The sequence below is a fragment of the Heterocephalus glaber genome, unplaced genomic scaffold (assembly GCF_053883595.1).
Source record: "Heterocephalus glaber isolate CG9 unplaced genomic scaffold, H.glaber_assembly_v1.0 deba00001497, whole genome shotgun sequence".
Classification (NCBI taxonomy): Eukaryota; Metazoa; Chordata; class Mammalia; order Rodentia; family Bathyergidae; genus Heterocephalus; species Heterocephalus glaber.
In genome coordinates, this window is record NW_028258320.1 from 62,300,315 (window position 1) to 62,326,417 (window position 26,103).

Below are 26,103 nucleotides of genomic sequence, written 5' to 3' on the forward strand. Positions count from 1 at the left end.
CTGGCTGCGGGCAGGACAGCACCAGCCCCACTAGCGGGAGCCCCTACCCTTGTCCTGTTACCTTCTGCTCCAGTGTTCTTTCGAGAGCATCCACTCTCAGCTGCTCCTTCCGCAGGCTGGCTTGGTAGGCAGCTTGCTCCTGCTGGGCCTTGCCTCGAACCTGGGCAATCTCAGCGTTGGCCCTGTGAGAACAGGAGGCTCAAAATGATCATCCTCCGTCATAGGTGGCCACCGATTACCACAGGTGCCTTCTACCTCCCTCTTCTCAACTCTGGGTAGAAGGCACTTGCTCCAACCCATCAACCAGAGCCTGCACATAGGATTTCAGTAAGACCTCCATCCCCAATTCCCACAAGGCTGAAGTGCTCTGGGTACCCTGAACATTACAACATACGTCCCTCCTTTATCATGGTACATACTAATTGAGTGTGCCCCTAGCACAGGTCATACCAAGAAATGCACATGGATTGGCTGCCCTTTCCAAAGCAATGGCAGGAACCACTGGACTCCCAGCTGAGTAAGGGATGTGTTACCTGTCCAGCTTCTCCTCTGCGTGCACCTTCAAGGCCTGGTACCTCTGCTCCTCTTTCTTCACTCGGGACAGGTACTCCTGCGCACATTTCTTCAGCACCTCTTCATTCTGGCATGAAGAGGACAGGGGTCAGGCTCACAAGAAGAAATGCCCAGGAGTGCCAGGAACCTCACCAAGTCTAGGACACATGTAGAACTCCAGAAGGCCAAGCCTGACTCCCTCCCGAGCCTTCAAGGATCCACCTCCTCACAGTCAGCTCACGATGGACCTGGAGTCCCCACTAGACACTTTCAAAGAGCTCCTGCCTTTCTACCATGCACACCCAGCCTCCTGCTCTGCCCATGAACGCAGACACACCTTGCGGAAACCTTCTAGGACTTCCTTCATCTTCTCATATCTCCTGAAAAGGTCAGCGAGAGACTTTTCCACGGAGTTCAGGTCGGCCAGGGCCTGCTCCTTCTCCAGGACCAGCTGCTGCACTGTTTGGTGGGACACTGACTTCTCTCTTTGTTCATCCTCTGGCAGGAGAGAAAAGGAGCCAAACAATGGCACCGGAAATCCCCACTGGGTCCTTGGGGCCAGCCAAGGCCTCAGATGCAACTCAGCCTAACCAGTGGGTGCATCTGAAGCCCTAGCTTTTCCCTGGAATGGACCCACTCCCCAAAGCCCTTCCAGGCGGTCTCTAAAGGAACGAAACCTGCAGGCCCAGCATTTTAGACTTGATCCTGTACAGGTGAAAATTAACCATTATCCTTTAACCTAATCAAGGCAGGCTCTTACAATCCAATACTGGAGACCCTAGTGACTCTATTTTCCCCACAGCAAACAGATCCAGCAGATAAAGACATCACTACTGCATTTAAGTGGGGGAATGATTAAAGGGTGCTGTGACCTAGGTTTGAGGGGTGAACGTCTCTAAGGGTTAGCAAGACAGACAGTCACTGAGAGAGAAAAAGATTTCTTCATCCCTGAAACATCCCATAAACTGAGAGCCCACAAAACTTTCTCCCCTAAATCCTATTTCACACTGAAAGTTTCTTTGACACAAGCTCAAACTCCAGTGATGCACGGCAAAACTAACTGTGGGTCCAGTTTGGAGTACTGATTCTGCTTTGGCGACAATGACAGCAATAGCAACCACTAACTTTCCTATGTCCAGCACTGCACTGATAGCTCTGCTCAGCGAATGCTCTGAGCCAGTACCCAGCAGCACATGAGCTTCCTGAGTGCAAACCAGCCCACCTCACTCCTGCTCAGAAACCTGAAGTGCTTACCCCTGTGCTAGGACTAAAACCCAGACTCCTTCCCCACACACTCTGCCCTCTATCCTCCCTGGCCCTTCTGCTTTAGCCTGATGGTCTTTACAACCAGGCAGCCGAAGAGCTCCCGCAATGCACTCAGGACTCTGATCCCTTGCTGCCTCCAGAAAGTGTGGAATGTGCTCCCTCTGCACTCTCTAGTCCTTTATTCTCCTCACTGGAACAGCAGCCCTTCTGTATCACTAGACCAGGCACGTGCATGCACATGCATGCAGGTGTGTGTGCATGTGCATGTATGCATGTGTGCTGGCCGCCCACCTCCCCACTGTACACACACTCAAGGGCAGGCACCAGAGTCTGGATTTTTGTTTGTTCGCTGGATTGTTTTGCCCACTGCTCTGACTGAGACTTGAAGAATGTCTCTCCCCAATTGATGTCTCCTCAGTCCATGCAATGAATGAGCAGGTGAACCTTATAGTAACCCATGTGGAGACTTTCTTGTTTTCTTTTACAGACGGTGAAATGGAGTCACTGTTCACTGAGGAAGCAGCAGAACCCAAACCCAAACCCAAAGCCCTGATCGTGACCACATTTTTACCCAGGGCTCCTGTGATTAGACTCTGAAAGACACAGCTCCTGTAACAGCAGGGGGGTTTGGGCTGGTTCTTTTCCCTGCTACACGGACATCTTGCTACCTTGCTGGGTGGGGCCACCACCTGAATGGGCTCAATCCCTGAAATGAAACTGGTCAAAGGTCCTGACCTCTCAGGGAACAAATCTAGGCAGCTGTCACGGGTGAGTGTGCTCGAGTCAGCTGCAGGGCTTGTGCACAGCCTGCGCATCGCACCCCCACTGGCTGGGGCCAGGAACCTGCATCCATAACAACCCCTTCACGACGCAGATGATGGTGGCCGAGAAGATGCCTGATGTCTCTCCATCCCTGCCTCTGTGATCACAGGGCTCCACCACTTTCACTCAGCAGCCTGGAGCCACACAGAGCAACGGTTGAGAGGCTGCCAAATCTAATCACCCAAGTTTGAATCTTGGTTCTGATGCTTCCCGCCTGTGTGACCTTGGACAGGGGTTTTGAACTCTGAGTCTCGGTCTCTTCACCGGAAGTCAGGGATAATGCTATTTCTGTCTCACTGGGAGATTAAATGAGACTATACACGGCCCTCAATGCCTAGAAAGAGCCTGATAGCAGGGACCCATTATCAACCACACCAGTCCATAACGAACCCCTGAATCTCTGCAACAGTGTGCTGAAGTGACTCGTGGGGAATGGGGTGCCTAACAGAACAGTCTCCGGCAAGCTGCTTGCTCCATCGATTCTCCTCAAAAAGGGCACTTCCGTGTTTTCTTAGTAGCCAAATGCTTGTTTTTATTCTTTGCATTTTAGGTGCTTCCTTAGTTCCCAGCATACTCCCAGCTGATCTGCCCCCGCCACGTATACAAATTCAGCCAGTGAAGGGAAAGGAGTCATTTATCAAACGGAGTCCATCTGATTTCCTGGATCCAAGACGTCTCCTGCCTCAGGTTTCCTTTCTTCCCCACTGAACCCTTTTAAAAATAGAACTGCCCAGTTCCCAGGAGACTGGGGCGATGAGAACGGTGTGCAAATCTTTTTATACGTGACCAATGCAGTTAGGTTCTTCAAATCAGGAAATCAGCCTTAGACCAGCAACACGCTGCACTCGACAACAGAACAATGCCTCAGAAGGCTTTTCTGGCTTTTTCAGCAAAACGTTATTAAATTACGTGGGGAATGCAGCAAACACGAAGCAAAAACAACAAAAATCAAAAAACAAAACACAAACAGGGGGTGCAATGGGGAAAATTAGGGGAAAAGCATTTACTTACCAGGCTTGCCTGTTTGTTTTGCAAGCAAAGGGCAAGAAGCAACAGAAAATGGAAGCAAAACAGATAATCAGGGCAGTTGTTAGGAAAGCAGAAAAAAATCAGTCGCACAACCTGGAATGCAGAAAGCACAGAACTCTCTTTTTCCCCTAAATTCTAAGCAGCCAGTATTTGAATTTGATAAGACACATCTGATGTTCATAGAAGGAACAATGATGGCAGGACCAGTGTCACACGTGTGGGAGCATCTGGGAAACCTGTACGGGAGCCACAGAACCAGAAAGAGCTAGCCAGGTGGGCTGCATTCGTGTCAACTTCAAGATGCTTATGTTCACTCTGGTTCTGCACTGTTCTGTTTGCAGGGCCTCAGTTTCCCCTACCATGAGGGATGCTGGTTAGGTGAGTGAAAATGGGAGAGGAAAAAATGAAATCCAGATAACGCTCATGGGTGTGTGGCAACCCACAGCTGCCCAAAAAAGGTACATCCACGCACAGCTACAGCTGGTCCCAGTCATGCCCCAGGCCCCTGCTGTCTTCTATGAGGACAGGCACAGTGGCTTTAGTTAATGACCTGTAACAGTAACAACCATGGATGTGCCACCTTTCAGATGAGAAAAGCTCTGGAAAAGTGGGTAACTAAGAGGACAAGGAATGAGGAATGGGGCAGGGGGCACGATCAACCTGAGTGACGTGCTACTCTCAGCTAGACTCTGGAGGGGTCTCTCAGAGCCACCCAGAAGGTACAGAAATTGCTCAAAGCGGGCTGAATCTACAGTGCTTGGAGAGAGAAGCTCTAGCCAAACACACCAGGTGTCCTTGAGGGAGGGAGGCAGCATATGTGGCCATAATCCCTGGAGTCAGGGGAAAGGGAAAGCTGTCATTCTCTCAAGGACCAAACTGGAATTGCATTGTGCACACTCTTAACAATGTCTCAGATTGAAAACATCCCAACTGCTCTCACCTGCAAATATTCAAACTAGAAACTGTTCTATCACACAGGGACTGGCCACTCACGCTAACTAGAGAGGTTCTCACGTTTTTGAGTTCTCAAGAGTCTGCTTGTATCAAACGTACCAGCTAAGCATGAAAAGCTGGCTGTGGCAGACTTCTCTCCAGAGCAAAGCTCAGGGCCCTCAATACCCATTCTAACATCTGCCAATGCATCATCACCAAGGACGGAATTACAAGTGCGTGGCTCAGATGTTTCCGGAAGAGCTGTGGTAGTTCTAAGCGATGCTCTCCTGTTCAAGCCTCCAGGAGGGCAAAGGTCTGCTCAACTCGGCAGATGTACAGTGTACCTTGGTTTACGAACGATGTATTTTATGATTTTGGGGAAGATGATGGGTGGGTGGGGGTGGTCATGCTTGTCACCCCATGAGGAGTTTGCGAATAGAAGCAACATTTTGCCACACACTTTTGTTTTCAAACCTAACTGTTTGCAAACAGAAGCACTGGCGAAGCAAGGTATGGTAAATCTTTCATCCTGATCACTTTTACTAGCATTGTCAATTCCCAGAGTTTGAAAATGTTTTTATCTCATCCATATGTGTTCACAAATTCTTAAACCAATTCAACCCATTTCATATGATAGAAAGCATACAGTGAGGTTGACACAACCAAGTGGGCTTTTCTGGAGCTCAGGGCGAAATGGCCTTGATTATAATCAACCATATATAATTAAAGCTCTTCTGAGCCTGCTGCAACAGTGCATGGCTATACTCCCAGCTATTCTGGAGGCTGAGGCAGGATTCCAAATTGAAGGCCAGCCCGGGCAATTTGAGTGAGACTGTCTGGAATTAAAAAATAACTAGGGGTGCAGCTCAGTGTGAGGCCCCGGGTTCAATCTCCAGTACTACCAAAATCAAAACCAAAACAGAACAAAAAAACTCCTCTGGAAGGCACTCAATGGCCTCTTCACTGTTACTGAGGCTACTGTTCTATTTATCTTGGGACAAGCTAGAGGGGGGATGTGACTCATAAAGCCAAATGTTTGGGAGAGGGCTTATTTGCTAGCGGAATGTCAAACTGGAACATATCAATGGTGGCTTGCAGGGACTGGGGAGTTTTTACTCCATATACCCTTAAGCGAAAAAGATTTTTAAAAAACTGATTATCATGAACCTAAAACTAAACAGCTAGAAGGATAAACACCATGATCCAAGTCATAATATTACTTCTGAACAGTGATCACTAATGTAAAAACTTGGGTTTGGTGCTTCTGCAAAATCTTTTCTCATTTTTCAAAAAAGAAAAGGAAGATGGTATAGAACAGAAAATGAAGGCCCAATTGTAACTTGTAACCAGAGGCCTTCTTTTATCAGCAATGTGTCAGTGCTAGCTGTGGGGCACTTTGTTAAGATTGATTTTGAGGCAGTGTGCAGTCTCGGGAAGAGAGTACTGGGATTGATTAATAGGGTCTGTCAGTCACAGAAGGAAGGGCCAGGAGGTAGGCAATTGCCACAGTTCTACTGTCCTGGCCCGAGACCCCTGTGTAATGGCTGAGTGTGAGAATTCTGTCGCTTGAATCCAAACTAAAATAGGGTTTAGGAATCTGATTCCTATTTTCTTCCATGAGCAAAAACCAAAGCCTCCAAACATCTCAGGGGCAAACTTCAATCTCTTTTCCCATGAGGTGGACAGTTCCTGTGTGGGTCAAATAGTGCCTATGGAGGTGGCCACCATGCTCCCACAGGCATTAAGAATGCTGAGGCGCATCCTGACAGGCTGTTCCAAGAAATCCCAGTTCCCGGCCCGGGAGGAGACCCACTCGCCAAGCTGCTCTCGCTCCTCCTGAGGATTTCATGTTCTCAAAGGCCTCCCTTGGTAAGGAAATCTCAGGGCAGGTAGAAGCAACTGAGTCAGGATACCAACCTATCATCTGTGCAATCGTCTTCTCATACTCGGCCACGATCTTCCTGGAAGAGACAGAGAAGAATGTTGGACCAGGGGCCTAGGTGCTGGATGCGAACAGTGTGACCACCCCTCACACTGCACTGTTCTGCACACCCACAAGAGCTTCTAAACACAGTGCGCTTCCCCACACACACCCTTCAGGCCCTCCACTGCCCACCATGGCCAAACCTTCAGCCCCATGACTGAAGCTTTCTGCAGCCAGCGCCTGATCCCCCTCAGCAATCTCACCACCTCCCAGCCATCTCAGGAACATGGTGGTTCAGTGAACAAATGATTTCCCATGGGCTCTGGCTTTCTCATCTCCATGCCCTTCTCCACGCTGTTCACATGCCCTCTCTACCTTCAACTCAGAGTCTCTTTCTCAAGGTCTTTCTCAAATGTTCTCCCCTCCAAGTGCTTTCTCCTTCACTCTAACATTTCCTCTGCATGTTCTTCTGAAGCCTCTCCTATGGCTGGCCTCCCAGCACAGGAGCCCTGTGTTCTCCACTGGAAGAGAAGCTCCTCAAGGCCCGAGGCCATTTCTCATTCACTTGCATTTTTGGAGCAGGGAATGGGCTTAAAGGAGCACTTCTTGGGGAGTTTCAACAAATAGCAGCTGCACAGAAACCCAAGATCCCTTCTTATAAGCCTGGTTCTTAGCTACCCTCAAGTGAAAGCAGAGAGATGTGGGCAGCCCTCCCTCCAAAGTTAATCTTCTAAAAGAAACCTTGGGAAAAGATGCAGAGTTTCATCTGCATTATCAAATGATGGATAATGGTTCCCCAAGAGAACCAACAGATGCTAACGGCCACAGATCCAGGATCCACAAAGACTCAGGGCCAGGCAGCCTGGGCCCTGCTGATCTGCCTCAGCGGGGTGTGTGACTCTGGAAAGTCATGTGCAGGAGCTGGGGGCTCCGCCCACTACCTGGTACAGGATGCCCCTTGACTCTGACCTAGGCTCTGGGAGGAATTTAATGAGGTTAAAAGGAATAATGAAAGCAGAGGTGTTCTGCAGTCTGAAGGCTTCACAGCCATTGGGCATCTGCCCCTGGCTTCTTCACCTTCGTCCCAAGATCAGCGCCTCAACCTGGACAAGAAGGTACCCACGACAGAGGCGTCTTGGTCCATCCTTGATCCTACACAGAAGGATCCTTGTGTTTTCCGTGATTGAGGAAAACCTTGCATGCAAGAATCACAGAACTACAAGGGAGGTTTATGCCTTTTAGAACGGTGGGGGTACCATGGATCTAAAACTGCTTTACTACCTTGTATTTCCAGCTCATCCTCACACCATCTCATACCAAGAGATGGTACTCTCACTGTGCCTGGCATCACCGATGAGGATCTTGGAACATGAAGATCCAGAAACTTCCCCAGGTTGCCAGGGCTTCAGGGTGGAGAGCTAAGAAGTAACCCAGGCTGAGTCAGCCTGTAGGGCCTTGGTTCACAATCCTTGTACTCTACAGATATGAGGCAGGTATAAGTGAGGCACAGAGTTAAGTACCAAGCCCAAAGCAACTAGAAAACAGTGTGATTTTTACCTGGCCTGGCCCCAGAGGCTGCAGGGCCATCTAATGGCAGTGCCGCTGCACCAGCTGGTGACATCTGAAATCCTACCCTGTCAGTTAGTAAACAGCACCTCCGGGTCCCCCAGGAGGCAGAGGGGCCTTCTCACTATCTCCTGTTCTTTTCAGTGCAGGTAAAAAACTACAGCCACTCACAACCCTCTACTCTGCCCGCAAAAGAGAGTTTTATAAAAGGTTGAAAACTAATACAGCTGTGGGGTTTCAGTTTGGACGTGGAAAACCACACTTGGTTAATCTTCAGACACGCTAGGAGGAAAGCATCAGTGGAAAGAACAAAAATATATGGGTTTTCAGGAAGATTCTACTGTGAGGGAAAAAAACAGGATGTGAGAACCCAAAAAGTTTGCTTGCTACTCAAAATGGTAGCCAGGAATGTAACTGATTTAGATACTAATGTAGCACCCACCACTGTAGTTAAGTGCACTATGAATTACATGGTGGCTCTTTATTTCTATTACAATATAGAACAAATGAAAATAAGTCACTGAAGGGAAAGTTGAGTTGTGGAACTGAAAGCTGGTGGAGAGGAGAATTTTCATTATACATGTATTTATTGTACTGCATTCCTTAACCAATGTGCAGACTGTTTTAATAACACTGATTTACTTAAAGTACTCTTGTAAAAATATTACCCTGTAAAATACAGAAAAGAGGACTTCTCCAAAGGAAGACACCAATTGGGGACCCCACCAATAACAGTCACTATCGGGCTACAGGTCAGCATCCCCAGGCACCAGGGAGGCTGAGTCCCACAACTGACCTCATTTCCATCACTTCCCGCCTGCTTTCTTCATATTTGTCTTTCCACTCTGAGACCTCTCTCTCCTTGGTGATGACCTAGAATCAGGGAGAAGAAGAGAAAGGTTAATTCCAAATGAGTGAATTCAAATTTGACCAAATCAAAGAAATAGCAAATAAATATATTAAAACTTTCTAGAACAAACCCTGATTACATCCAGAGAACTTACAGAGCAAGAGATAGAAATAAATCGGAGATCAGACTTTCCCAATGCCCACTGGGAAGCTGTATGCTTTTGTTATACATCAAACAAAGCCATTCGTGTCTGTTGACACGGTGTCTAGATCGGAGGCCCCGGTGTGGCACACATCTTTGTCTGCAACATCCAGGGATTAAGTGCCTGCACAGACACTGGCTTTGTGGTTATATATACATACTTATTTACAAGTGACAGGCACCATAACCTTCCCAGGGCAGCCAGAGTGGCCCTTCTCTATGCCACAAGCCACAGTACCTCAGCTCTGGCAACCTGGAGTGCAGAGTCCAGGTCTGGCTGCTGAAACAGAAGGCTTGCAGGTTTTTCCACCTCGGAGGTCCCGATGCGGGAGTACAGGGCTGTTTTGGAGATGGAGACATCTGGTGGGTGAGCAGCCTCTCTCTGTGGAATGAGTTTTCATTTAGAAAACAAAAATAAGAACAAAAAAAACCCTCCAGTTAACCTTTACCATATAACAAAGAGGACTGTATTCATCCTGCTGGGAACTGCATTCATCCTCAGTTGCACGGTTTTGAAACAAAAAACATCCAAAGTATGAGAAGATGCAGACTAATGAATGGGGGCAATGGCAGGTACAATCAATGGAAATCCATCATTCTGCACATATGCAGCCAGATGGAGCCACTGATAGTGGAGGAGCCTCGGCAACTCAGGGCCCTGGGGGTCAAGTGTGTCCAGTGCCAGCTTATCGCTGCCATTTATCAGACGCCAAGCCACTTAGGCATTGTGCATAAGGACCAAGGCTATGATCCAGCAGGCTCCATTTTCCCAATGAAAATCTGGCTGGTGAATGATACTGAATTCTACTCTACGTTTGCCTGGTTTTGAATAACCACAGATTAGATCACTTTTTGTAAGACTGGACATATTTCAATGTAAAGGGGCATTTGTTTAAAAGGATCCAGTTGTCAACTTCAGCAAGCTACAGAGTCTGGATATTAGAGTCAGGTTGTCATTAAGGCTGTTACATCGATGAGAAAACTGAAAACTGGGTCAATCAGCATAGCCACAATTGCCGATTAGACCTGCAAGAAGTGTTACGACCCCGCCCCACCCAAATGACACTGCTGTGAGGCTTTCTAGCCTTCTGCAGGTGACAGATACTAGCCACACAGAGGTCAGGAGCAGACTACAATTATTCTTGGCACAAAACGCTCAGCAATTTGCAGCAGAGTTGAAAAGCAGTGTTAGGAGCATCATCAATCAACTTGGCCAGGTTTGTCAGCCAACTTCTACCACAACAGAAACAAACCAACTGTACTCTCAGTCCTATTCATTAACCTCATGGTGCGGTCACAGCTGCCAAGGTGCCCCGCACGCTGGTTACAAATCCACTTCGATGGGAAGTGACAGTGGTCTAACAGGCAGAGTGAGAACTGTTCCTTCTCTGGGAAATTATAAGAATAAACTGAGTGGTGAACAGAACACCATGGTATAATAGAGGGAGATATGGGGACCGAGGATGGAGACTGATAAAATGCAGCAGGTAAAATTAAAGAGCCAGCAGCAAAGGGAAGGAGTAGACAGAAGGCACACAAGCAGACTGTCTCTGTGATCACAAGAACCACCGTGCTTACCTTACTACAGCACCAAGGACAATGTCCTTATGAAAGGAAACAGCTTGGGAAGCTCAGGTGCAAGTTTAATGGATAGGACTGGAGATTACTGAATTGGGGCCAGTTAGTTGTATACATGCAACATCCTCCATCTAGGCTGTCCTGGAAGAGAACTCCTGTTGCCTTGATTTCGCTGACCCTACCTGGCCTTTGGTCCTTGAGCTTCCCCTGAAGTGGTGCCAAATGATCAGCTGTCAGGGCTGGGAGCAGAGCCCAGACGCCAGAGACTCACTCACATGTCAAATGGGGTGCCAGGACCTGCTCAAGCTCCAGTTCTCAAGGTGCCTCCGTTAACAGGACACCCGACCAGAGCACAAGTGACTAGTCATGGGCAGCAGGAAGGCTGGGCTCTTAGAAGCAAGGGCACGACCAGACCACAAGGCTCCACATGGTTGGGCTCACCGCTGCCACCTGAAGCGGTTTCCACAGTTCTACCTGTCACAGGGAAACTTCTCAGAAGTAACTGGAAATTATACCTTGAGATCAAGACTCCATACTTGTACTTAGGAGGAAGTTCATAAACAATCCTGAAAAAAGACTTAAAAAGAAAGAAAAAAAAAAACCTGTTCCTATTACTATAAAATGTGTTCTTTAAAAAATTAGAACAACAGAACTTCAAAATGAGAATATTAGAGCCATCAAACTCAGCCTGGTTGTTCTGAAGACAAAGAAATTGAGGATCTGAGAGATTTGGTGTAAAGGTTTCTCAAAACAATTTTCAACTCTGACCCAAAATAAACTGGCATCTCCCTTAAGGGCAAGAGAAAATTAATTTAATTAAAACTAACTATCAGGGCCAGGGATTTAGCTCAGTGGTTTTGCCGACTGCTGCACAAGCGCAAGGACCCGAGTTTGATCCCCAGTACCAAAAAAATAACAAAAACTAACTATCATACTGGGGAGGAGCTAAATATCACTAATGAAAGAATTAATGATCTTTAAGCTTTTTAAAACAAGAAAATGAATGGAAAAATGAATAAAACAATGATCTTTCTAAGCAAATGAAATCTTTCTAAGCAAATCTTTCTAAGCAAGGGATATGAGACCCTATAAAGTGATTTATGGTCACCTTTCATGACAGCCACCTGGTGTTTTTAATAAAGAAACAAATGACTTGAAGACCCATTTAAATTAATCCTCACATCAAGTTTCCACCTATTAATGAAATTTATCACACACAGTCTGGTTTCTCCTTACAACTAAGAAATGTTTTCAACTGAAAGTAAAAGGTTTGTCTCTCACTGATATTTTAAGATCAGATATTTTTAGGCTGAGCTTTCTCACATAATTTTCTACTTGCTACTTTGAAGAGGCCAAAAAAAGACACTAGAATCACCAAGTGAAATGTAAAAATGGCCACCAGCCCGAAGGCAAGGGTCTTTGCAACCAACTTCAATTCTCAATCCACTCCTTAAGTCCTGGGCCCTGCGAGAACCCTTGGGCCACTGTTACCCCTTCAGATGGGCAAACCTTAAGCCTAGCCTCCTGCTGGCCTTGCAGCCAGGGGTTATCCTGTCACTCACCCTGGCTCACAGTTCTCCTTGTGGTCTTTCCAGTTCTAAAACCTTGAGGGCTTGGGTGGTCGCAGGATCCCTGTCCCAGAGCAGTCAGAAGCCAACTGTGGAGGGAAGGAGTACAGATCGAAGGCTGGGAGAGCCATGTAGGAGAAGCCACTTGGGGTGAGAACCAGGAGTCATAAGTAGCCAGTGACCATGGCAGACTAAGCTAAGTCCATGGAGGGTGGGCAGGTATGCAGAGGGATCTGAGCCACATGGGAACAATCTCCCAGTGCTTAAACACAGGCTCCAGGTGATGACTACACAGCCTCAAAAATGGCAAATGAGCTGAGGCCTACAAGCTACCCCTTTCTTACTCCTGTTCAGACTGTTCTCATGGCTTTCAGACTTGTCTCCCTCTTTGGTCCCACTGTCAAATGGTGGTGAGAGGGTGTGGGTGGTGTGTCTTTCTAAGGGTAAGAGGAAGAAACAACACAATGCCAGGCTGCTCACCAACAATAGAAGCGATCCCTCAACCCAACTCCTGCTCCAGCTCATGTTAAATTCAGGTTCCTGCTTGTCCAAGCCAGGACTCTTGGAGGAATCAGATATAGGTGTCATAGCATGTCCACACCCCATGGTGCTGGTGGCCACCATCCTGAGCTTACCATCGCAGAACCTCATCCTTCAGTCTGCATAGCAGGTCCCTGGAAAGCCCAAACAGCTCCAAGATCACAACTAGAGGTCACACACAAATCAGAGCAAGGGCCCTGTGCCTTCACCCCTTGGAAAGCCATGTACTCCTGACATTCAGATTCTGTCCAACCTGATTATTCTAAACCCAAGGCAGCTGGGCAGCATTCCAGCAGCCCTGGTCAAATTCACCCTGGGGAGAGAAACCAAGTTTAGCCAGAAGTATGTAGGAGGAAAGTAAAAAGGAGGTTACAGCCCCACACCCCAGCTCCTAGGGACCTCTTATTTCTAACGACTTGGTTAGCAAAAAAGGAACCCTCACTGTAGTTCCTCAAAGGCTAACTCAGCTCTGTCAGGCTAAAGAGACATGACAGGTGAAGGTGCTCTAAGAAATAACCCAATACCCCCCAGTTCCTGCCAATTTTCATCCTCTCAATAGGACATCCTTTATTCCAAGCACTTTCCTTTTTTGTGTTAGCACCAGCATAAGACCTTGCTGTCAGACAGGGCTCTGTCATCTCCAGCTAAAAAGCAGTGGCAGAAAGAGGAGCAAATTGGACACCTAGCTGCCTGTGCTATATACCAGCACTTTCCGACACAGTGAGGGGCCATCAAGAATCAATGTGAGCAAGAAACTCACAAGGATCTACTCGCACTGAAGTCCAAGAATCTCCCTCAGGCTGGCTAGCTACAGAAAGAGCATCTATTTTCCATGTGCCAGAGTTATCACATAATGTATTTTCCAAAAGCAATACAGATTCCTATGGTAGAGAAAGATGTTCCTTATACTGCAAGACAGTTCTACCCCAATAGAATATTCCTTTTAGCATGCAATTCTGAAATACGTAAGGCTGCATCTTGGGTCCACACTCAGTGGATCCATGTAACACAATTTCTTATATCAAAATTGGGACACATGGTCTGAGAACAGGTTGTAACTGACAGGTCCTCTACTCTTATTTGCCTGTTTGCTGAGGTCCACCTCTGGCATGCTCTCGGAGGAAGGAGGCAAGGCACCCCAGAAAACTCCCAGCCCAATTGGAACTACTCAGCAGAACATGCTCAGTTCTGTGCCAAACTTCTGTTCAGGAATGCACTGCAAAGGTATTGAGATAAACCTTGTGTGTGCTCGGGTGGGGGTGGGGTGGGGGGGTCATCACTGTCTAATGCTTCCTAAAATTCTCATCTTCATGGAAATTCAATCCAATTTTATGGTTGGCAACAAGAACAATGACATAACTGATCTGTATTTACATTCTTATCTCTGCCTGGAGTCCTATAGTTCCCAGACTGGACACCCACAATGTGGCCACCTCCTGTCTCTGGGAGGGGTCTCTCTTTGAGGTACAACCAAGAAGACCACATGTGTGGGCCCCCTTGGGGCAGAGTAGCAGCTGGAAACCCTACTCCTGAACAAGTACTGAGACTCCTCCGTGGATGAGGTGTTATGTGAAACAGACAGGCAGGGCCCCATTTAAAGACTGGAGTTCTAGTTTGAGGCTGGTGAAATACTTTTAAGAGGCTTGGTTTCCTCATCTGTATAGGAGGATCTCAATCTGCTTCCAGAGATGTTGGGAGCATCTGATCAGCTAACAGGCAAAGGTGAACTGTTAGTTAACAAAAGCACCTTCCTTTTGTTGCACACCTACCATGTGCTGGGCATAGGGTAGCTCTTCACATGTCATCTGAAGTCCTCATGCAACCAGCAGTCACTGTGAGGAGCCACATCTCAAAGGTGGAAAAGCTGAGACTCACAGAACACAAGAAGGGTTCTTCCTAGGTCTGACAAACCAAGTTCACGGGACTGCCCGACTCAGGGGTGGGTTGAGGGGTAGAAATGAGGCCACTGCTCGGAGAATACAGGTCACCAGCAGCCTGAGGGCAACATATTTTCTGGCTATCCTCAGCACCCCATTCAAAGTGTGAAGAAAAATGACCCCAAACCTGGGAGCCAGGCAGAAAGATTTCTCCACACCCTGTTAATGCCACCCTCCACTGGAAAAGCAGGGACTGACAAACTGGCCCACAGGCCAAATGACCTACTGCCCTTTTTTGTTTTAAAAAAAAGGAGGAAAAAGGTGAGAAGAAGGGAAAGAAGAGCAGAAAGAGGGGGAGGAGGAAGAAGAGTTTTCCTAAGACATCACCACAACATCTCTCGGCATACTGCTTGAGGCTGCACTGGCACAGCAATGACAGGCAGGCAGCTGTGACCCAGGCCAGATGTGTGCCCGGCAAACCTGAAATGTTTACCACCTGCCCTTCACCAAAGGACTGTCGACCAACCCCTTGTCTAATGACTCAGGGCAAACGCTGATCTCACTTACTAATTACTGCTGATTCTCAGTGAAGTTTAGATAAGAACTTGCAGAGAACAGAAAAGTTGCAAATTTTGTTTATAGAGAAGCAAGTAATATTTACAGAAAAAAAAGATAACCTCAAAGGCAATGATTTTTTAGTCTTGCAGAGTCAGTATTATATCTGATTTTGCCACCTTAACCTATACTTCAGCTTCTCCTGTTCTCCAATTAGCTAGCACTACCATCTGTGAGTTCTTTCCTTTGTGAGTTAAGCAGAGCTTAGATATGCATGTTTATGCAAGAGATACCTTTCAGTGTTTTTGGAAAGCACACTCTTGGGGGACACCCACCAGGCCTGCCTGGCCGATGGTTAGCAAAGCATCCCTGGACTACAGTGGCACACACAGCATTCCCAGGAGGCAGTGCACTGCAGTGGCAAACCGGTACCTTGGTGTCCTGGCGGTTGCGGGAAGCCAGGGCAATCTGCCTGGCCAGCTTCAGGGCCTCTATCCGCATGATGGCAAACTCTAACTCCTCCTGCCCAAGGGGTGGGGTGTGAGCAAGCCATAGGGGAAATGCATCAAGACAGACGCAATGTTTCCCACATCCCAGAAATGTGCCACATAAATGTATCATGACAGGTACGCGGGGGAAACACACACTCGGCTTTCCTCACAGTGAAGACCTCAGCAGATCATGAAGTGTGTTTAATTTGCTTTTTACAGAACTGCTCTTTTGAATATCTGTCAAGAAGTACCATGCAGTGCAATAGAAAGTGATTTTCAAAACCCGATCAAAGTTTTTACTGTACTGCATTCTTTGATTTCTTTCTTTTTGTTTTTCTTTTAAAGTTGGCCAACACTTTACACCAATGGATGTGCATCTCTCAAAAGACCCTCTTGGTGTGCCCCAAACGTCCTAGTCTAGGGGACATCAAATTAAGTTGTCAAATTTAAAGCACAGAGTAGGTAATAATTTTGCTTCCCAATGCAAGACTGAGTCCAGATGTTATCTCAATGGGAATCTGAGATTGCCTGTATATATAAACAGCCTGGCTTCATGATGACCTAATACCTTTGGTTCCGTGAATAAATCACAGAAACTGCTTTTGGGGCTATCAATACATCTGAATAATGACTGTTTAGCCAAAATTCCAAATTGAAACAGAAATGGTTCATTCAATATGTAGTTGCACAATTTATACAATTTTGGCATCCTGGATAAAGTACACCACATAAATCAGTGTTTGAGGGGAAGATATTTCATCTGGAACATTCTCAGCAGTTCCTCATTAAGTACTGCCTCAGTCCATTTAGGGATTGGGGGTTCATTCTCTACTGAGGTTTTGACAAATTCCCAAAAGGTCACACGTGGGCTACAAACCTGAAGCTTCTGAGCAAATACTGGGGGGTTCTTTTCTGCTAAGTCGGGTTCCAGATAGTCAAGCGCACCACAGAGAGAGGCAGGATGGGCCAGCCTGCTGAGAAGGGCATCAGCAGAGGCAAAGGCGCCCTCAGGAGCTGTCTGAAGGCAGGCAGAGAAGAGGACACAGGAGAAAATAGAGGAGAGCAGAGAGTGATATTGATTCCAGACAAGGACCATGCATGCATTTGCTGGACATTCTGCCTTAAGACTAAAGACAGTATCAATTAGCTGCCAGTACTCCAGCTGCCACCTGGACAACAATGAACATCTGAGATTGGCAGGGCCAACCCCCTCCCCCAAAACACACTGCTAGGTGCCCTCCCCACCTGCAGGCCACCCTCACTCCCTAGCCATAGGTGGGAGACAAGCTAGCTGATAATTTTTCAAAACATAATGAAACACATCAAGGAAATAGCTCCAGGTACAAACATCAAAGGAAGTACGATTTTGGTAAAGGTCATTTTCTAAATAATGGAAAGACGATTTCAAACAAAAAAAGTGTCTTTGGGTAGACTTCAAAATCAGAGGCCAACCTGACAGACAGTAAACCACGAGTCCTTCATGGCATTTATTTGCAAGATGATGGATTCATGTCTAGACCCTCTTATTGGCCACTATTATGTTTCCATTCTCCAATTTAGCATCCAACTGCCAGGCACATGGTAGGTTCTCAATAAATGTTTGCTACATGAGATAAATGAAGTCTTCTAATACAGAACAACAAAAGTAACACTAAATCAACGCCTTCAAACCTGTTTGGGGATCCCCTCGGATGCAGATAAAAGAGATTAAAGTAAGTGTAGAAAACCCTCACATGTGCATCACATACTCCAAGGAGACCACAGATGCCTGATGGACACATGTAACATGCAGGGTGTGGGGTGTGTGAGACCTTCAACTCAGGTCTGTTGGCTCTGCAAGACGCTGGGAGGGCCGGGAAGGGAGAGGTGAAATTCCTGGTCTACAAACAAGAGAGAGACCCGGGAAAACCACCTGAATTCCTAAAACGAGGTGCCCCCCGCTCTGCTATTCTCAGCCTGTGCCAGACAGACTAGAGAGGCAAGGCACAGCCTGATGATGGCTCCAAAGGAACAGTCCAGTCCCCAAATGGGACAAATGGAAAACAAATAATCCTAGGCACTAATCTCAAAGCATTTAGGTGAGAACTGCTAAGTCATCCTGGTGGGAATGGAGGGCCTTTCCCTCATGGTGATGATGTGGGGGCCCGGAGGCTGGTTCCTGTGTCCTGGGAGCTAGGATGGGCCCCACAGCAAGGGCCAGGGGGTGGTGATGGCACCATCAGGCCCCGGTCTCATCCACAGTGATTTCCATCTCCTCCAGCTCCACTTACAATTTCGATCGCCTCTGAAGGGGTCCCCAAGGCCATGGCCTCCAGGTCTTTCTGGGAGGATTTCTCTGGCACTTGCAAGTGTGGCTCTTGGCTGGTGGCCGCTCCTCGTGTGACAGGATGCTGGACTTTTGCTGCAGCATTCACAAGGGCTTCAGTCTCCTCAAAGCTTGACCTGAGCAAACAAAGGGCATCTTTAGTGTCTTCTCATTGGACTCAACCAGAAAGCTATAACCGATGCAACAGGCCAAGGGTTCCTGGACTTCCAGGGCTGTGTCCTCGGGCAGACATGGGCCAGGTCTTCCATGGCCACGCAGCCTCTCGGCTGGGAAGTTAGAGGGAAGGTGTGGCCCAGCCCCAGCCTAGGACTAACTGACAAAGGAGGGGCAGAACACAGATGCCATTGGCTAAGGGGCACAAGATCTGGTGTTAAGCTGATAGCCAGATGCTAGCTGTGCACTCTGGGGAAAGTAACTGGTGCCATACTTCAGACTGTAAGATGAAGGCAATGTACCTTTGTGAAGATTAAATAAAATGCTGTATTATGTACAATACTCAACACCGTCCCCATCATGTGGCGACATTAACTATTGTTGTAATAACATTATCATCTCAGCCCCTGGTCAGCTTCAGTAAGTTTGAGAAGTCAAACCAAGAACTTTCAGTCTTCATAATAGAAGGAGCAGGCAGACAGTGCAAACCTCAGAGCAATCAAACACTGCACTGCTCACACCATGAACTCTGACAAATGCAGACGCAGCCATCCGTATTAGTAATATATGTTTGTCGAGCACTGTACATGTGCTGGGAACTCTGACAAGTGTTTCCCACACATCAGCACTCTGGATGCCAGGTACCTTGTGCCCACTGCACAGCCAGGGGAAGCTCTGGAGACTAACAGCCCCCGATTATCTTAATTACCTCTGAGGTCAGTCCATTACGCTCACTTGACAACTGGGGAAACTGAGGCATGGGAGGAGGGTCAAGTAACTCAGATTAGCCAATAAGGAATGGAAGTGACCACCCAGATTCTGAATGGTGTGCTATGCCACCCTCCAATGGACAAACGACAGAAAGAAGTGTGTATATTGGGGCTGCACTGGGGGTCAAGTCAGCTGTTAAAGGATTTCACCTTAGTACAAAGAGCCCAATGACAAAACCAAGGCATCTATGTGCAGGTGGACAGAGACTGAAACTGGGCTGTCTGAATACTTGAAAGGGAATGGAGTCAGGATAACAGTGGCAAAGTGCTCAGGGGCCTTGGGGCCTCTGGCCTGACCAGAAACTCTCTCCTCATGGAAGCCATACCCTGAACACGGCGTCGGGGAGTCTGACATCCGGACTGGGGAAGACTTGATGGGGCTCTCCTGAGACGTGTCAAACGTAAGGTACAAGGCCTGTTTCTTCGGGGCGTCATCATCCTGCTGCAGGGACCAAAGGGACACGTCAGCTTGGCACAGTTGGCCTGAGCAGCCCCCCGAGATGAAAAGCAGAGCACTCCCCAGTAGGGATCAAACAACTCATCAGGGAACAGCTTTCGTCTCTCTCCAGTGATCGGGAAGAGAGGAGAAAGCAGGGCCTGGCTAGGAGACGGGTAGAGAGGGAGGGAGGCAAGTACACGGTGGGGAATGTGCAACTGGGCACTGGTGGCAATGTGTGTGAGGGGAGAAAGAACTGGATGTGCTGCTGTGCTGACCCTGCCCAGGCGCCAGTGTTTACCAGCCACACTCTGGGTCAGACACTGTGCTGGTCACTGAGGATAAATGGAGGGCTAAGGCAGGCTCCTGGCCTGGGGTTGCCCACAGGCAAGTGGGGGAGACCAGCTTAGTGACCCAGGGATGAGCACTGGGAAGAGGAACAGACCAATGGGCTAAGCCTGAAGGACAAGGGTTCCTCTCAGTGGGCATGAGCAGCGTGTGGTGTGCAGTGAGGCTGAGGACCCTATGGGTCCCGGCACCTTCAGAGCCAGCAGAGGAACACAGCCAGACTGGTGCACAGGGCTGTACAGTGTGGAGCCAAGTGGGGGAGTGAACGGATTAGTGGCCAGAGTGGGGGACCAGGACCAAACCCCCTATGGCCATACGCACTAAGCCGCAAAATAAGGATTAGCATTTCTTAGTGATGAGAAGACCTTGGGAAGACCTCTGCACTTTGGGATGACCACAGAAGCTCCCACTGCAGCCACCAGCAGGCATGTTGCTCTGCACCATCACAAGCTCTCTGGATGGCTGTGTGGTGCCTAAGCAGGGTAAACTCTTCATGAAATCCACTCGAGAGGCCTGCTGATGCACCGGTCAGCCGGTGTGGTGCGTAAGAAGTGGCCCCTGGTAGTTCTGGCCCCATTAAGTCAACAATATCAAAATACATGAATGTTCCACTTCAGGGGTAAAATGTCTCCCTCTTCGTATTATATATATGGTCCCTAGGCTGTGACCTTAGGGGAAGCAGACACTCAGGGACACACTGAGAGACAATGACAAAACCCACGCACTACACTCAGGAAGCTGATTTCAGTCTGTGTACAGGTACACTTTCCCACCTGCCTGTCGGCAAAGGGCAGAGCAGGAAGAACTTACAGGTAAGGAGGAGCCAATTTTTTCCATATATTCAATTTCATACGAGTTTCTGTAATCCAACTCTGCAAAGAAACACAAAGTGAGATCAGTGCCAGAGACAAAAAATGGAAAAGATGTGAGGAATGGCCATTGACCAGGGACTTGGGATGCAGCCACTCAGCTCTTTTCAGCTATTCGGTCAATTACTTGCTGGCATGGACTCTGCCTTTAGGGCATCTGAGGAGTCCCAAGGAAGTGAAACAGCATGGGCTATGGGCAAATCTCAGCACTGGGCACCATTTTCAGACCAGAGAGTGTATGCACTTTGGGTGCTGGTTTTCTGTAAGTCTTGTGAGCAGCATGTGGAGGGATACTCCCCATGACATTTGGAACTGGATGTGTACTTGTCCCTCCTGGCAAATTCCATTCCAGCCCCACTGCAAAGCAAGAAAAGGACAAATACTATTCCTCCAGTGTTGCCTGTAAGACAGGCTTTGTTTGCAGTCTCTGGACATTTCCCAACATCCTACCAGTGTCTAAAGGGCCAGCCCAAATCAATTTTCAAATGAAAAGACTATTAAAATCTAATTAAGAGGAGAAAGCTGAAGCTGGCTTTGTGGATGAATGGCCAGAAGGGCTCCCTCCTTCCCAGATGTTTGCACCTGGAGCTGTGCAGAGACTGGAGCACAAACCACACGCTACTGAGATGCAGTCTGGAAAGCACATCTCCAACTGTCATGCAAGCCTGCGCCAACTCAGTACCCAGAAAAGCAGTGGCTTATAAAGACTTGGTGACCTCCTCACCTTAAGATGAGAATAGGTGGGGGAGCGGGGAGGAGTGACAGGCAAGGTGGGCTCTAGGGCCTCTGCTGGCTCTATCATTTTGTGTATGAGGCCCCAGTGTACCACTTTATTGTCCTGTTAGAGACTGTCAAAGTGGAAAAGATAAGAGCGAACAAGCTGCTTCTTCCAAGCTATCATTAGTATTGCCAAAGCTCTATATAATCCTAAATTATTTCAAAGAACTCTCTCAGGACCTCCCCCTAAAATGTCACAGAGCAACAGGATGCACCCAACAAGCAAGGGTCACCAAGAGACTCTTCAGGGACCCGTGGCCCTGGCTCTCACTGCCAGCTCGCCATAGTAAAGCGCCCCACCTGAGCGGCTGGCTCACCCCGCCCCCCGGCAGCCAGATCTGGGTGAGTTTCAGGTCACTGAGCTCATTCACCTGCCTTCTCTCTAAACTGCCAAGGGGGTTTCTCTTCCCCTTGCCCAGTGTTCCCCGTTCTTCCCTTCAAGGGGTTCTCTACTCAACAGGTAATACTGATCTGTAACAGGCCTGGCTTTAGGAGACCCACCCTGTGCCTGGGAACCTTACCCTCCTGAGTGACAGGCACCCAGAGACGCTCCTTCAGTAGATGCCCTGCCACTTCTAACCAAACGCATATCCTTCTTTATAATTTACACAACAGCCTGGATAGGATGGAAGGAAAATAAATGCCTCTGCCTGTCATCAGGGTGGACTCTGATATCTTAAGGAAACATCTTATTGAAATTGGCTTTATGAAATCTCACTTGTCTGCTTTGAATACTAAGTCTCCCAGGGTAGACATGGGGTGAAGCATGTTCAATTTCAGCATCCTTTTCACACAGGCCCTATGCAAGGGGCAGACCAGGGAGGATTATACCAATGGCATCAAGAGGGACATTATCTTTACAACTTCAGGGGAAGATCACTTGCTAAAGCTTGTGGCTGCCTCAAGGTGAAGAGGTCCAAAGTGATTTTTAATGGGGCCTCTCATATCTGTGGGCTGTTTCTGGTAATTACTTTCTATTAGGGCACTGCACAGTGAGACAGCCTGACTGCTGTTTGCCTGGCTCTAATTGCTGGAGCTTTGCTGGGGGACTGAAAGAGCCACAATCAGAAGACAGAGGATCTTCATTTCCAGGATCAGGGAAACCAACTCACTTGACTACTCTGACAACTGACTCATCTGTAAAAGGGAGCTCAAACTGCCTTATTTTTGGATAAGACGAAATAGTATAAAATCAAGTCCATACAATGGGTTATATAAATGCAAAGGACTGTGATCCTTTACATTTTGCTCACTGATAATATTTCTGGAACTTTTAATACAGTGGGCTCTTAAGTTAAAACCAGCCCGACATACTAACAACTTGAGTTATAACCAGAATTTTAATTTTAACTTCTGACCAAAGTCTTGAGTTATGACCAGAATGCCGGCCATTTGTACTTTCAAATGGTCTCAGATACAGATTAAACCCTTAAACAGTTCTGGAAGAGACACTGCAACATCCTTTCCTGTGTCAGGTTAACTGAGAAATCCTGGGCCAATGTCTCTCTGAGGACACTGACATCTGCCTGTGTACAGGAGACAGACTTTGAAGGCTGTGTAGAGGAGCCTGAGCCTTCAGTTGACCAACTAGAGTTACAGCCAGCCCTCGGGAATGAAGAGTTCGTAAGTCAAGGATCCAGTGCATAAGTGCTATCATAAGGGGGAAAGAAAAGAGCCCTCTGAAAAGGACAGAAGCAGTAACCGCCTCACTGTCCCTTCTCAATGGTTGATGATGCATGTGGCAGTGATGGCCCCAACCATTAACAATGGATTAGGCTCCCAAGGACACTCTCCACTCTGCTGGAATGTGGGGAGAAGGAGCTGACAGGGCGGTGTAAAGGGGGAAAGGGAAAGTGGGTTAGCCGCCAGACTTGTAAATCTAAAAGCAACTGCTCTGTGAGGGCCTCCGGGACCAGAGGCCAGTGAATTCTCAGAGGCTAGACAGCCCCTTTCCTCCCACAGGACCACAGGACCATGTCTGAAAAGACTGCATGGGAAGGGCACTGATTAAACAAGGCTGCACATTTCTAACCATCAATCTGAGTTTTCAATTGGTGGAGATTATCAGAGCGTTGATGTATTAGAGCTCAAGCATGCTACTGTAATCACCTGGGCATCTTTCTAAACTATTTTCATTGGGGTTTTTGAAATATTAAAGACAGCGTGAAGCTCTTCAACACTGCTCTTGATCAACCAGGAGAGAAAGCATCATCCTGCAGATGAAGGCAGAAAGCCTGGCTGGTGCTCACATAAACAGGAGAGCAGGAAAGTGCACAGCTATTAGGTCAAACAGACCCAGATCTCCATGGATCAGCCCCACGACACTGGGCAAGTCACTTAACAGCACCAAGCCTGTGTCCCTTCCTTCTTAAAGGAAGGAATTGTAGAAAATCATCACAGTTCTGGGAGGAGGAAAGGAAATCAAGTGTATGAGAGACTCAGCCCAGCTCAAGGGACATGCTGAGCCAGGAACAGTTACTGCTTTCCTCTTCTCACCTACAGAATTAGTATTACAGAGAAGATGTGTTCAAATAGTAATATTATTTCTAGCTCAACATTTCATTTCCCTGTGGCTGGTGACTTCTGTGTAAGAAAGTCTCAGATTGCAGCTGCAGGCCTGTTCTGATTCATTCAGGCACCACATCTGCACCCCTATGTGCGTGACTGGCACTGCTGAATTTAACCTTATTAAAGTAACAGGGGGCTGATCGGACAAAGGGCTCTGCAGCCAGTGTCTACAACCCCGGGTTACCTTACAGAGGTGGAGGACACAGATCCACACTTCCTGAAACAACAAGTGTAATGATGGGTTTCTAATCACATAACAGCTAAAATTATAGTTGTGAATCCCTAACCTTCAACATTATCTTCTATGAGGCGGGTTTAAGAGAGCTGTGTTTCAAACTTACACACTTATGTGTCTGTTGAACACTGAGCTTGTGAGACATTTGTTTTGGGACAAAGGCAAAGATGAACAAATAGATGGCACCACTGAATGAGGCACTTACTAGCTTAAAAAGTATTGAAGTTTTTATTTCGAAGGAAAGAAGCTCATGTATTTGATTTCTAATAAAACCAAACCATGGACTCACTCCCAAATCATATGTTATTTTACTCTTATCCACAGTGCCAAGCCTAGATGGGTTTGGAAATAATTTTTGCTTTTAGAAGTTTCTTATATAGTTCAAGGGATGTGAGCCAGCTGAAAACCACAGGCACTGTCAAAATGGCAAGGTTAATGTTTGTGCCACGTCATCTGGTGCTTCTGGGACATAAAGCATCTCCCCTGTGGTCCCCTCCCAACTCATTAAGGTGATACATGTTGCAAAGATCAGATCAACTGAGTTGACCTTGTATTTCCTTTATCTCAAACCTATCTTTAGCCCCTGATGTTCAGGGTGCTGCGGGAAAAACAGACAGGCACCAGAGTTCCTGCCTGCAGGAAGCACAGTCTCGTTGGGAAATAAAACACGTATCTTCACCATTCGGTTGTAAGTGCCCCAGACTGGCCCAGATAAGTAGCAGAGGAAAGCAGATCAGGGAGTGTATGTCTAGGAAAAGGCTGGGGCAGGCAGGAGGGGGAAACAGGTAGGTGGGTGCAGGGCAGGCAGTGACCACAGCCTAGCAAGGGGTGTCCCAGGGAAAAAGTCATTTATTCAGGTGAGGCTTATGGCTCAGGTTTGAGTACAGAGAAAAATAAGGATCAAAGAGAGGCTGAGCCTGGGACCCAGGGCCTGTGGTGTCAGGCTAGAGTAGTGGTGAAGAACCTATGACACATATGCCGCAGCTGGCTGTTTGTAATCACTGAAAGCTCTGTAAGTTTCGCCATCACTGGGCTAGAGTGAAATGGTAACTGTGAGGCCTCCGAAACTCCAAGCCAGGGGACCAACCTGACAGCTAACTGAACGGCTCAATTTTGTAGAAAACAAAATGCCAAGAAGTCCAAGTGTATATATTTGAATCATCTTTTCATGGTCACATAAAGGAAGGCAGCTTTGTACGGAGAGAAAATAAACACCCCAAAACCTGAAACACTGATTTCTATTATGAACTAGATCTCACCACAAATGCACTTGTGGGCACCAAGCAAACCAGTAAGAGGCCTGACCATGGAAGAACTTCCAGGGTAAACACTGAATTTCAGTTGAAAATGATGTGGCCGAGCATGATGGCACATGCCTGCAATCCCAGCACTGGGAGGCTGAGGGAGAGGACTCCAAGGTCAAGCACAACCTGGGCAACTTAAGAGACTGAGACCCTGTCTTTAAAAAAAAAACATTAAAAGGAGTATGTAGCTCAGTAAGCCTGGGGTGAACCTCTCGTTTGTGACTTGATTGAAAGGTATACCATGATGGGCTGGGGATTTAGCTCAGTGGTTCCACTGCCTGCTTGGCAAGCGCAAGGTCCCAAGTTCTATCCCGGGTACCAAAAAAAAGGTATACCGTGTTGTCTCACCATCCCATAGGGGCTATAAAAATGATGGTACCAAGGGACCCCCAGGTGCACTGAACTACACTGAGCATTTGATGTGAACAGCGCTTCATTTAAGCCTCCCCCCACCCCCAAATCATAGAAGGGACATTAAGTCATACAGCCAAGAATAAGCAAACAGAAGTGAGCACTCAGAACCTGGATTAGAGTGTACTGGGCTACTTCTTAGCAGGCACTGTGG

General features: G+C 47.6%; 1 protein-coding gene across 32 annotated transcripts in view; it reads right to left on the reverse strand.

Moving 5' to 3' along the window:
* Tacc2 (transforming acidic coiled-coil containing protein 2) overlaps positions 1 to 26,103 on the reverse strand; it is a 228,737-nt gene that overhangs the window by 18,055 nt on the left and 184,579 nt on the right. For 21 of the 32 annotated variants that reach the window (XR_015440579.1, XM_087185641.1, XM_087185639.1 and 18 more), the window contains 11 exons: positions 20,596 to 20,657; positions 19,328 to 19,443; positions 18,023 to 18,194; positions 16,630 to 16,770; positions 15,694 to 15,783; positions 9,382 to 9,525; positions 8,889 to 8,965; positions 6,520 to 6,563; positions 890 to 1,050; positions 534 to 640; positions 62 to 182 (listed from right to left, as the gene is read on the reverse strand). Coding sequence is in view for 31 of the 32 variants with exons in the window: in XM_087185641.1 (XP_087041767.1) it covers positions 62 to 182; positions 534 to 640; positions 890 to 1,050; positions 6,520 to 6,563; positions 8,889 to 8,965; positions 9,382 to 9,525; positions 15,694 to 15,783; positions 16,630 to 16,770; positions 18,023 to 18,194; positions 19,328 to 19,443; positions 20,596 to 20,657 (1,235 nt within the window). In the remaining variant the exon portion in view is untranslated. The remainder of the gene's footprint in view (positions 1 to 61; positions 183 to 533; positions 641 to 889; positions 1,051 to 6,519; positions 6,564 to 8,888; positions 8,966 to 9,381; positions 9,526 to 15,693; positions 15,784 to 16,629; positions 16,771 to 18,022; positions 18,195 to 19,327; positions 19,444 to 20,595; positions 20,658 to 26,103) is intronic. The other 11 variants (XM_087185646.1, XM_087185645.1, XM_087185644.1 and 8 more) reach the window with 2 other exon arrangements.